The sequence below is a fragment of the Vombatus ursinus genome, unplaced genomic scaffold, assembly GCF_900497805.2.
Source record: "Vombatus ursinus unplaced genomic scaffold, bare-nosed wombat genome assembly UNPS02014820.1, whole genome shotgun sequence".
Classification (NCBI taxonomy): Eukaryota; Metazoa; Chordata; class Mammalia; order Diprotodontia; family Vombatidae; genus Vombatus; species Vombatus ursinus.
The window spans coordinates 12,021,694-12,035,381 of record NW_020954598.1 but is presented as its reverse complement, the minus strand read 5'-3'; the positions used below and the strand labels follow the sequence as shown (position 1 = coordinate 12,035,381).

General features: G+C 36.3%; 1 protein-coding gene across 1 annotated transcript in view; it reads left to right on the top strand.

Moving 5' to 3' along the window:
• SPATA48 (spermatogenesis associated 48) overlaps window positions 1-13,688 on the top strand; it is a 92,639-nt gene that overhangs the window by 65,222 nt on the left and 13,729 nt on the right. Inside the window, exon 8 of the mRNA XM_027837140.1 lies at window positions 11,838-11,945. Coding sequence (XP_027692941.1) covers window positions 11,838-11,945 — 108 coding nt within the window. The remainder of the gene's footprint in view (window positions 1-11,837; window positions 11,946-13,688) is intronic.

The window sequence follows — 13,688 nt, the reverse complement described above, 5'->3', positions numbered from 1 at the left end:
TTTTTTTTTTACTTTGTTTTAATATTTATTGTTTCATGGAGTCATTGGCTTCTATTTGGCTCATTCTACTTTTCAGAGTTTATTGCTTGAGCAATTTTGTACCTCTTGTTACAAGTTGTTAATTCTTTTTTCAATTCTTTCTTCCACAATACTCATTTCTTTTCCATTTTTCCTCATGTTTTCATTTATTTAAAAAATATTTTAACCCTTTCTTAACTTCTCATCTCTTCAAGGAATTATCACTGAATTTTTGTGTGGGCTATGTTTTTCTCTGAGGCTTTGTTTAGAGGTGTTAGAGTTATTCTCTTCTTCTGAGTTTGGTTCTTGAGCTTTCCTGCCACCAGATTAGCTCTTTACGTTGGCATTCTTTTTTTGTTTGCTCATTGCTGACTTTGGACAAGTCAGGAAGGGCAGGGCTCTGCAGCACTTCTGGAGGAAAGGTCTAGGCCTGTGGTTGCTTTCTTGGAGTTTCAAGTGATACATTTTCTAGGATTTCAGGGTCAGGCTAGGGGCCTGAAAGCTTTCAGTGCTGCCAAAATTATCCAATCCAGGGCAGTCTGATTGCTGTCCCCCAGTCTGAATTCTGCTAGCTCCAGAACTGGGTCTGCGTCTGAACCAGTATAGACTGCTGCTGGATTCATCCCCTTCCAGCCGGCTGACAAATTCTGTTGGTTATGAATAATAATCTTTTCTTTGGCCTAGGATTCCTGTCCTGGATATTGTTCTTCAGGTTTAGTTACAAGCTAAAAATAAGACTCTGTCCTGAGCCTGAGGTCTGAATCCCATTACTCCTAATGCTGGCTTCTAAACTTCCTCCTTTTTTGGTACACCACTTACCTACCCAAGAATGACCACCCTAAGCACAATTCCCCTTCTCAATGCATCTTGTATCTGTGCCCACTGAATAGTGGGTGATAAAGCTGCCAATTTGTACCTGTCCCTGTTGCAGTGCCCTGGTATGACTCTAAGGGATATAAATCTGGGCCCTCTTCTTGCCCTGATGCACTACGTCCCCCTGGGTGCATGTTTCTGGCCCACCCCAGTCCACAGACATGTCTGTCTCCCTGTGAAAACCTGGGCTGGAAAAATGACTCACTGTTACTTTTTTTTTGCTTTCCCCATCAGGATTTGATCAGGTATATACATAATCTTGAACACTAATAGATTGAATTTCCCCTAAGAAACAAAATGGGTTGCAGATGGAATGAAAACAAAACACTCAACAATAGGTTGACTACATAGAAAGCACACCTATGACAGAAAAATACTCTATCCTTCTTTTAGACCATGTAAAATGAGATGTTGGGGAGAGGAGGAAACTATGCATCAGCTGATTACAGAAAATTAGAAGTTACAGTTATGACTTCAGGGTTGGAAACGCTCTAAGGGACAGAAGCTTGAGACTATATTTTGATTAAAAGAACTGTTACCTGTAAAATAATATCTGTATTTATTGCATACAAATGTAATAGCATAACACCTAATTTTTTAAAGAAAAAAAAATTGAATTTCCAAAAGATCTAAAACAAAAAACATTATAGTGGAAGAATTCAGCACCCTACTTTTAGAATACATCAGTAAGTCAATCAGAAAGGTAAATAAGAAAAACTACATGATTGAATAGAATGCTGGAAAATTATATCTTATAGTTATATGTAATGAACTAAATGGGTTATTTGAGAATGTACTTTTTATTCAAAATATACACAACATTTAAAAAATGATCACATGGAATGAGGAATAAAGTAGAAAAGCAGAAATTTTAAGCACCACTTTTGTAGATGATAATTCAATTAAAATAGTAGCTTATGTGATAGATATAATCAAAATATGCAGACTGAATGGAGAACCAAAGGAATGACTAGGTAAAAAACAACATAATATAATATATATATATATATACACATACATATATATTTACTTTCTAGTACTTCAAAGTATCTCATATTTGTTTCACTTTGATGATTTATGTGGTATGGACAGATATTCTATCTGAATATTCTAGATTAGTAGTTTTCAAAGTGTAGTCCCTAGAAATTCCTGAGATCCTTTCAGGGAGTCCATGAGGTCAAAACTATTTTCATAACAATGCCAAGATGTTTTCGCTTCTAATACAGTAAATATCAAGAGATATAATTCACATAAACAAAACCTCTTTGGGAATCCTCAATAATTTTTAAGTATTGAGAGGTCCTGAGACAAAAATGTTTGAGAATTGCTATTCTAGATGGAAATATCAAAGCATAAATGAAATAAGTGACTTGCTCAGGGCAACATATGAAATCTGTCCATGGCACTGCTTAGATTATGGTCCCCAGCCATAATCAGTTACAGGAGGTGGAGGTTCAGTTGAATGATATGGCAGCTTTCTGTAGGGTGTGTTGTTTCTTTCATTCATCATATCTTAAGTTGGAGAATAATGAATAATGAGGATGTTAGCAATAAGAAGAATGGCAAAACCTTATGATAGTATAACACTATCATATTTTTGAAGCATTTTCATATCTATTTTATTTTATTCATACTCTTCACAAAAATCTTGTAAAGTAGGTATGGATAAGTATGATTATTTCTGTTTTACCGATGAGACAGCTGAGTCAGAGAGGTTAAATAACTTCCCTAAGGTCACACAGCAGAACCAGAAGACAGCCTAGGTATCCTGATTCTTAGCTTGATTCTCTTTTCAATAGTTCATACCTGCTCAAGGAAATCAGCAAGTCAAGCTGATACATCTGTCCCTGTTCAAGAAGTCCCGAGGTTCCTTCTTTCCTCTAGGATAAAATATGAATTCCCCAACTTGCTATTTAAAACTGTCCACTGTCTAACTCCAACCTAATTTTCCAGGCTTTCCCCCTCCTCCCAAATCCCCTTTTTTCACAAGTCTGTTCCAGGCAAACTGGCCAACTTGCCACTCCCTGAAATTAATACTCCTCCTTCTTTGTGTCTTTACTTAGACTATCTTCCACACATGACATTTACCCCCTTCTCACCTCTTCCTCTTAGAATCCTTAACATCCTTCACTTATGTCAAGTGCAACTTCGTACTAGAGTAGCTAACATTCATATAGTATTTTAAGCTTTGCAAGGAGTTTTACAAATATTAGCTTATTCTATCCTCACAACAAGACTAGGAGGTAGGTGCTATTATTATCCCCATTTTACAGATGAGAAAATGGAGGCAGACAGAGTTTAAATGACTTTCCCAGGTTTTATACAGCTGATAAATGTTTAAGGGTGGATTTGAATTCAGACCTTCCTGACTACAGGCCCAGCATTATATCCATTTCACTACCTGCCCCTAATCATTAGTACTCTCTTTCCCTTCGCAACGTATCTTGTAATTACTAATCTATTTAAATGTTGTGTCCTCCAACAGAATGTAACTCCTTAAGTGCGGGTATTATTTAATTTCTATGGGTGTTAGGATATCCCTACTACCTAGTATATCCTCTTGCACATGGTAGGAACCCAATAAGAGATGATCTACATAAAAAACTTTGGAAATATTAAAGCTCTAAATAAATGTTAGTTATTACTGTAAAATGAGCTGGAGAAGGAAATGGCAAACCACTCTAGTATCTTTACCAAAAAACCCCAAATGGTGTCAGGAAGAGTCAGACATGGCTGAAAATGACTGAACAACAACAATTAATAATAATAATAATAGAAATGTATGCTTATTTGTTTGAATTGAGTTAAATTGGCAAACAAGGAAAGAACAAGAAGCAGCCACTTTAGAAATGGCTACAGGTTAGAGAAAGTTAATAAAACTCTTACGAATCTTACTTGATGATCTGGAACCTGGACCATTTTTCTAAGGGAGTGGAAAAATGGGGCACCCCAGGGTGACCCTCAAGGAAAGAATACTCACAGCTGAGTTTCTACAGCTGTTTGCCCTGGGTCATTTTTCCACTGCCACCACCTGGAGGATTTAAAATTGGGTAATTTCTCCACCCGAAGACTAAGCCCCAGAGATCACTGTTTCCTCTTCTCCAGCACCATGTTCAGTGCTGTACATTGCAGGCAGAAACAGTTTAAGTCCAAGTAATGCTCTGCTTAGAGACATTGAACTTTTTTAATGAGCTTACATTCAGGTTCCTCCACTCCTTTATTGCCATGCTCTGAGGTCTCCTTCCAGAGGAGCCCAAGACTTCTTATTCCTAAGGAATCAAACTCACAGCATTAGAGTATAAGCCCCTTGAGGGCAGGAACTTGTTTCATTTATGTCTTTGTGCTGCTCTATGTGCCTGACATATATTAAATATTTAATATCAGTTAACAAGTATTTACAAAGCACTTACCATTTTCTAGGCTCTGTGCTAAGTGTCGGGTATATAGGCAAAGAAAAAGTAAAAACAATCCTTGTTCTCAAGGAGCTTACGTTTTAATGGAGAGACAGCATATATAAATTCGAACAAACAAGATAAATACAAGTAGATGGAAGGAAATATTACAGGGGATGACACTAACACTTGTTGACTGATTAAAGCATTGCTATTTCAACTGCCACTGTCTACCACCCATGCTGAGGCTTCCTGCCTGCAGGAATGGGAGCTGGACAATCTGCTGCTATTTAGGGGTGGCTAATATTCTTGAAGCCCCGCCTCCGCCTTCTTCCTCCCAGAAGTCACCATGAAAGAGAGTTCCATCCTGTCAGAGCCCAGTGAGCCCAGTGCCATGTGGTCATCATGTGCAAGACTTGACCTTTCTTCCCTCACTGAAAGGTTATAGATCTAGAGAGAGAAAATAATTGCCATAATTTTTTAAAACCAAAATACACTCGAAAAACATGTACTTGTAAAATTAAGTGACCATTTATTTAGTTTTTCCCTTTCATAAATCAAATCAAGGCCCATCCCAAACTAATCTACTGTTCCAGGGGTGGGGAACCTGCACCCTTGAAGCCACATGTGGCCCTCTAGGTCCTCAAGTGAGGCCCTTTGACTAAGTCCAAGTTTTACAGAGCATATCCTTTTAAGGGGATCTGTTCTGTGAAGTTTGGAATCAGTCAACGGGCCTCACTTGAGGACCTAGAGGACCGCATATGGCCTTGAGGCCACAGGTTCCCCACCCCTGGAACAATAAAGAGAGTCAGAATCAATGAAAGAAACACATCTGGAATGTGACTTATTATACACACACACACAATCTTGGAAGACAAAGAAACAGGAAGATGGAGGGAAAATTTTAAAATTAAGAAGGATATAAAGAACTAAGAAGAAAATAGAAAAAGCAAAACAAGATGGCCATCTTCCTGTTTATTTGTCTTCCAAGATTATTTAATCTTCATTGCCTCTTTTGTCATGATTCAGAGGCACAAAAAATAAGTGATTGTAAAATTAGAGGACCAACTATTATTTTTTTCTTTCACAAATCAAATCAGGCCCCTTAAAACCAGAAGGAAAATGAGCAATTTATCTCACCTTATGCCACATAATTTTAATGTCCAGGAATAAAAGTCATTCAAAAGGTTGGGATTCAATGAATCAGAATGCTGGGGTTTCCATCTGAGATCCACAAATGGGGGCAGTGTTGCATCATGCACAGAACTTGAAAATCCATTTGCCAGCCTCTGTCAATACAACTGTTAGCTCTCATACGGTTTCCATCCCTCTTTAACAAGTCAGTGAGCACCACCAGGCAGCCGCACAGTGCCCCCATCTGGGGTGATGGATGCTTGTTGGATACTAGGACCTGATGGATGCATCAAGGCTGAGAAATAGCACCTTTTTCATATGCCTCTGCCAAGCTTAAGCAAGGATGAATTACAAGCAGTATCAGTGATGCCTTTTTTTCTTAGATATTTATCAAATCACCAAGATAAATCAGCTTATCGTGCTCTTCCATTCATTTCTCAAAGCTAAACAAACTTCTAAATTCAGTCTGCTGGTTTCATTCTTTATATGTATACATATACATAGATGTGTGCGCATATACCATATTCTCAAATCTTAGTGCAGTTTTAAGCTATTTTGAGCTTAAAACTGCATTAAGACTTTTGGGAAACCCTGTGTATATGTATCTGCACTACATATGTGTGTATATTCTCCTGTGCAATACTATTTTTTAAAATGCATTCATTCAAAATATGTTTATTGACAATCTACCATGATCACAAAGCCCCCCACATTAAGTTCTCTTCTTTATGAAGGGCCTGCAATGGGAGGCCGTGATCTAAGTGGTATATTTTAATTCTGCAGGTGTCTTAGGGTGAGTGGAAAAAAAACTCCAGCACAGTTGATGGGGATTTCCTTTGTAATATGCATGGAAGCTTTGATTAATGCTTGGGGAGACAGATACACTTCAATAATTTTGTGCCACTCTTGTTACTTCTCTCCCTTGCTACCACTTTTGTATAAGGAAATCCCAAACTAAACCTCAAGGCCAGTGGTCAACATTTTGGTGATGGCAATTCATACAAACAAGACTGAAATTTTTTGAGTTAACGTGTTATGTGCTGCACGTGTGTGTGACATACCCTTTCTCATTTATTAAATGTATCTTTTTTTTTAATTCACTTTTTAGATTCCCCATGAATACAACTCCACAATTTTTTTTAGTCCTATGGAAACCTAGCAAGCTATACTATTTATTTCATCATTATTCTTGACTTCATTCTCTCCTTAGGTTAGTTTCAGGATGTTCAATGTAAGTCATTCAACAAACATTTATCTAAGTCAATGAGGGATAAAGGCATATTCCAGAATTTACTTTCTTCCAGGCATAAATGAACAAGTAATAGTAATATATGCCAGTACCAATTAAATTCAATAAATCATTTATTGATGTTGTTGTTCACTTATTTCAGTCATGTCTGACTCTTTATGACCTCTTCAAGGTTTTCTTGGCAAAGATACTGTAGTGGTTTGCCATTTCCTTCTCCCCCTCATTTTATGGACGAGGAGAGGCAAACAGGGTTAAGTAACTTGCAAGGGGTCACACAGCTAATGTCTGCAGCTGAATTTGAACTCAGGTATTCTTGACTCCAGTCCTGGTGCCAGTCCAGTCTTAACTCTGTCCAAGGCGCCACCTTGTTGCCCCATCAATAATCATTGATTATTGTCTACTGCATAACAAGCAGTACTAGGCACTGGAAATAAAGACAAAAGTGAAAATAGACTCTGCTCTCAATAATCTTACATTCTATTATTCACATTCTATTATTCATAAGCCACCACTTGCCAGAAAATGCCCGAACTCTTTCAATTGACATTCACTATTTGCCTGCAATCTACCTTTTCCTCATCTCTAGCCACCCCTCTTCAGACATCCTGCATCCCCACCAAACTGAACTATTTGTCATGTTCTGAGAACATGCCTGATGCTTTCTTGCTTTTTCTCATAGAATCATGTATTTAGAGCCAAAAGGGATGTTAAAGATCATCTAGGCCAATTCCCTTCATTACAGAAGAGGAAACGGAGGCCCAGAGAGGGGAAGTAAACTGTCCAAGGGCACAGTTCTCTTCATTCTGTATGAAGACTTGGTACACTTAGAGTTAAATAGAAAGAATCTATCAGTGAGTAATCCATAGGTGGGGTCTTTGTTTGGCTTTTGTTGAGGTTTTTGGTCATTTCTCCTGCTTTGCATTTTGACTATGCCATAGTGCAGTAATGAGGAACCAGAGGAGAGGATCGCTAAGTGAGACGTCACACTGACAGAAAGAGAGCCGGTGATGAGAAGTTGGAACCACATAAAATAACTTGGCACAGGCCAAGTTTGTAACCTTGTGTCTGTTTCTCTCAGTTTTATCATTGTGGTATAGAATCTTTTCTCACTTTCTGAGAAAACACAAAAGAATTAAGGAAAGTTGATGAAAGCAAATACTTTGAATTAAAGACTCCAAAAGTGGTTTCCTTATTTCATTGTGCCTGATGACATGAATTTACTATATTCCTGCTACTGACTCCATTCAGTTCCCAGGGCAGATCAAAGCAAAGAGGAATAATTAACCATGTATTATTTTGAGCCATCTCCCTTATTCCTTAATTCTGTCTAACTATTATTTGAAACAGAGTTATTTAAATTTTTAGAAATGTTCATGTCAGAATCATATACTATCAAAATTGGAAGGGACCTCAGAGGATACCAGGCCAAGAATCCCCTCAATAACATGCCAAGAAATAGTCAATTCAGCCTTTGCTTGGAGACCTCAAGTTCAAGTCTACCTACTATCTCCTTACGCAGCTGAGTCTGCCTCTAGATAAGTCTAATACTTGCTAAAACATTTTTTTGCTCCTAATTGCCAAAAATCAATATTTTACCCATTTTGACACAGAACATATCTTTTCCATGTAAGAGTTCTTCAAGTACTTGAGTAATCCTTTCCTTTAAGCATTTTCTGCCCCAGGCTAAATGATCCCAGTTCCTTGGACTGATGATGTTTGTATGGCATGATTTCAAATTCCTTCACCATCCTGGTCACTCCCCTCTGAACTCTCTCTAGCTTATCAATATCCTTCTTACAATGTAGCTTTCCAAAATGATCACAGGACTTCATCTGTGGCCTCACCTAGGCAAAATACAGTGGAAGTCTCACTTGCCCCCACTTCTCCAACTAGATTGGAAGCTCCTCAAGGGCACAGATGTTATCTTCTACTTCTCTGTGTTTCCTTCAGTATACAGCACTGTGCTTTTGTTGATTTTTATTTTTCATAGATATATTATTATGAGTATAATCACAATATGCAACATTTATTTAAAACCTTAAGGTTTAAAAAGCACTTTACAAAGGTTATCTGTGTGCTTAACACAGTGCCTGAAAAATAGTAGATGTTCAATAACTGCTTATTAATTGATCCTTACAATAACCTTATGAGGTAGGTGTTATTATTATTCCTACTTTAGAGAGGAGAAAAATTAGTTTGAAAGTTGTAACTTGCCCAGGGTCACACAACTAGTAAGTTTCTGAGGCTGAATTTGAACTCAGATTTTCCTGTCTCCAAATCTAGCATTCTGCCCACTTCACCACCTTGCTACCTTCTCAAAATTCTGCTATGGTATGCATTTTATCCTACGAATCCAGAAGTCACTCACTATGCATTCTCAACTCTCTAAGACAAGAGTCCTTAACCTGGAGTCCAAGAACTTGTTCTTTAAAAATATTTCTCTAACTATATTTCAATATATTAATTTCTTTTGTAATCCTATGTATTTCATGCCCTTAAAAGCATTGTTCTGCAAAGAGGTCCACAGTCTTTATGAGGCTATCATATGAGTCTATGACATAAAATGGAGTTAAGAATCTTTGTTCTAAGATATGACTGAGTCTCAGGATAAGTTGTTGTTGTTGTTGTTGTTTTTAAAGGCCTATGGATAGACAAAGTAAATATTGAAAAGACCAAAGTTAATACCACCAAGTCTAGAGTTAATACCACAAAGTCCTTGCAATATGGGTCATGCAATCTACACATAGTAGAACCCCCTAAGTATCTCATTCAGATCCTATTCACTTTTATTTTAGACACAATTTTAAGAAACTTTACTTTCTGGTTCCCAACCCAAGGCAGAGTATTATCACTAAATTAGAAAGTTGGTTGAGAGAAGGAACCGTTAGAGACAAGCACAGTGACAACAGCATAAAGTGAAAGCTTATGATCTGACTGCAATGAATAGACAGAAAACCAATAAAAACAGACACAAAACCTCAAAAGCCCAATCCTGGTCCCATTTAGTGTACTGGCCCTTGAGGCCACTAATATATTATTGCATAATATTCATTATCCAGTATATTTTGGTTCAGAAAATTTGGAAGTATAATAATTTTTATTTTATTTTTAAAATGCTTCATTGAGAACTTTTGTTTTAACATGATAGTCATTTTGGGGACTAGCCCTGACCACTCTCACATTCAATATTCCCTCATAACAAAGAAAATGGTTCAATAAAAATAAATGATACATCTGATGATATATGTAAAATTCTGCATCCAGAGTCCTCTACCTCTTGGCCAAGAGGAGAGACCTTTGTTTCATTATCTATTCCCCATAATCAAAATTGGCCTTTATAGGTATTCAAAGCTAGTACTCTTTTTACAATTCTTTTTCTTTATATTATTGTGTCCCTTGTGTATGCTGTACTTCCTGTTTCTACTTACTCTACTCTATAATGCTTCATTTGTCTTCACAGGAATTCTTCATATATGTTATTTCTTACCACAAAATAATATTTTATCACACTCATACTCCACATTTATCTAGCTATTTACCAAACAATGGATACCCACCTTGTAATATATTTTATAAGAAGTCCCATCAAAGATAATTAAAATGTTAAAATCTTTGCCCTTTAAGTGGATAAGTTTCAGTTATTTGGAAAACTCATCCATGTAGAACAATTCATTCTTTGGTGATGTTGGATAAAGGGAGTATTTGTGTAAAATTAGATAATGAGCAACATAGTAAAAAGAACACTAGACTAGAATTCTAGTCTAGACACCTGGATTCTAATCTTAGCATGGCCTCAAATTAGCTTTGGAACTTTGTGTAAATTCCATTGTCTTTCATAGTCTGTTTACTCATCTCAAAAATGAAGGGGTTTAAATAGATCTTTAAGGTTCCTTCTAAATCTAAATCCAAAAGTCTTGCCACTACATCATAATACCTTTTCCTATCTCAGAGAGAGGCTCTACCTTCTTTTCTCCTTAGTTCATTAACTTTTATTATAATAGACTAGGAACTTAGTAGATGTTGGTGGCAACATCTCTTGATCTATTGACTGATATGTCATTTAAGAACTGTATCTTTTCACACTGCACACATGTCCTTTACATACACTTTTTCAATTTCCTACTCACTTTGCATCCATGTTTTTTACCCTTGGGCTAGATTGGTAGAGGGAGTACTCACATGGAAGAAATCAAGATCTATGGCAATGTGGTGTAGTGGAAAGAGTGATCTCGGTTTTCTCTTCTATAAAATGAGGGAATTGGAATTAGAAAATCTATAAAGTCCTTTTCAATCTGTAAGTCAATGATCTTCTTTTTCAAAATTAGAATTTAGAGTTTTTTACACATATTACCTCATCTACCTAATTTTCTTTTTTTAACCCTATCAACTAGTTATGAAAATGATTCCTTAGACTATTTTCTTTAAACATTAAAAAATTAATTTTCACTCTAAACAAGCTTTTATGATGGAGCATTTACAATGAGAAAGACCCTAATTATTCTCTTCTCATCCCCTCTTCTCCCTTTTCCTTCTTTCCTCTTTTTTTGGATAGGATATTAAATGATATTGACATAGACTCATATGTTGCTATACTAAAATTAACAGTTCACATTTTCAAGAATATCCAAAATCACTTATATAGAATACAGTGTCCCAGTGATAATTTGAAAAATAACAAAGCTAGTGCAAATATAAGTGGTTTTTAGAACAAATATTCAAATCAGCATTGCCAGATTATATATGAACCTGATGCCTGATATTTTTGTAAACCCTAGTTCCTGGTTTTTCCTTCTTATGAAATGTCATTCTTGACAATGAGTCATGGTTGTAAAATGTATGCAAATTCTAAATAATAGGAAAAGGGAAAATTTCAATTGATGTTTTATCAGGGTGTGTGTGTGTGTGTGTGTGTGTGTGTGTGTGTGTGTGTGTGTGTGTGTGCTTTTTTTTTGTTTTTTGGTTTATTTTTTACCCCAGAACAGGAGGAAATTGAAATTTCTGTGTATGATCATGGCACAAATTTATGCCCTTCATCCCAGTTTCAGCAATAACACTCCCATTCCCTCAAATTTAAAAGGGGAAAATATAGGGCATAGATTTTTTTCTTCCTCTAAAAAAATTTTTATTCTCTTAATTTTTTCCTTTTTTTCTCTTTTAACTTTTTTCTTCAGCACTGCAAATATTCCGGGATATATTGGCAAGGTTCATTTCACAGCCACCCACCCAGCAAATTCTGATATTCCACCAACAACCCCAGCCACAAGTTCAGCAGCTCGACGGTAAGTGCAAAGACTATTATTCAATTTGTTCAGATACATTAGAAGGAAAATCCTAATTATGGTTATTTCATTAAAGAACAATTAAATACTAAAAATAAATTTGCTTTGGTTAAAAAAAATGGAAGAGTATCCTTTTTTTTCATGAGAAAAGATGGGTTCATTTTCACACTCCAAGGGATCAGTATCAGTCCTCACCAGTCAGGGTTTAAAAAGTTGACGTACGTGGAAAGAAGAATGAGCTTGCTTTGCTTTAGCTTGGACTCAACCTTGCTACTTAGACTTGCAGTTCTGCATTTCAACACATGTACCTGCATTAACCAAATAAATGCATGCTGTTTAGAAGCCATGTACATTTTTCATTTGTCTGTGAATCACTTTTTTTCTGGGAATAATTGCATTATTTCTCAGAAAACAGAAAATTCTATTGAAGATAATAACCATCTTTCAAACATCACATTTGCAAATTGAAAAGAACAGCTGTTAGATGCTAGCTTACTGAAAGCTCCTTGGTTTGAAGCTGCCAGTAAAGAAACAAACCGCTTTATTGCTCATTATAATTCAAATTTGAAAGCACTTTGCTAGAAGCCTTGGTCTTGGAAATAAAAAAAAAAATGTATTGCTGAAAATGTAAATCCAGGTCTCAAATAGATTCAGAATGACTCTTTTCACAGATAAAAGCAATGGTATAATCTGGGATAGGTCATTACTCTGACCAGATAGGACCCAGAGAATGCCATCAAGCCATCAAAAGGACCTTTCTTTTAGGTATTGCTGGTGCTGTTTCCTTGGCCAGCACAGAAAGTGCCATCGAGTTACTAGTGATTTTTTGAAGCCCTGCCTTCAAATGACTGTAAGGGTACAAATGTGAATGTGCTGCTGGCACTTGGTTTCCATTAAGTGTATAAATTAGTGACATTTTGGTCCCTGGTTCAAATTTGATAAGGTAAAGAAACTATGAAACTCCAAACTGTAATTGATTCTGAAAATGTGACCAAGGCACAAACCAATATTAGAGGTGTTGGTCCACAATGACTCATCAATAACTGATTGGGGAAAAAAAAAACTGTGCTGTTTAAAGTTCAGTTGTTTGCTTTAACTTGGTTATAGTGCCAAATCACTCAAAATTATCTGTCTCTTTGCCTGTCTCTATTCATCCATCTACCACTCTGCATCTACCCATCTATCATCTATCTATCCATCCATTCACCTATTTATCTCTAGCAATCCACCCATCCCATATACTTAAGTATCTTTTATCTCTTTCTCTATTTTTTTGTCCAAAACAGAGCATGGACCTATAGCTACTGTTGTGAGAAAGTAGCATTAACTTTGATAGTAGGTACAAATTTAAATCTGCCAGAATTTTTCCTGGACCACAAATTTTACATTAATCCTTTAGATATTCAATATGTGAAAGAGATATTGTATTTGATATAAGAAAACCTGAATAAATACTAGTGCTGTGTTATGAACATAGAAGGAGAAAAAGAATAGAAAAGAGTGTCAGTGAAGCATTTTAAAAATGCACATTGTAGAGCAGAAGGTTCAGAAGCAAATGCAAATAAGCAGGACCCCTTTGGATCTAACTTGCTGAATTTAGTACATACTTTAAAAAACCAAGATGTGCATAATGGATAGTTTCATATACAGTACTCTTTTTGTTCTTTGTATATGGAAATATTCATGTTTGTTGGTATATTCAAGCTCAGACTAACAAAACAAATTAAATAAAACAGCGTATGG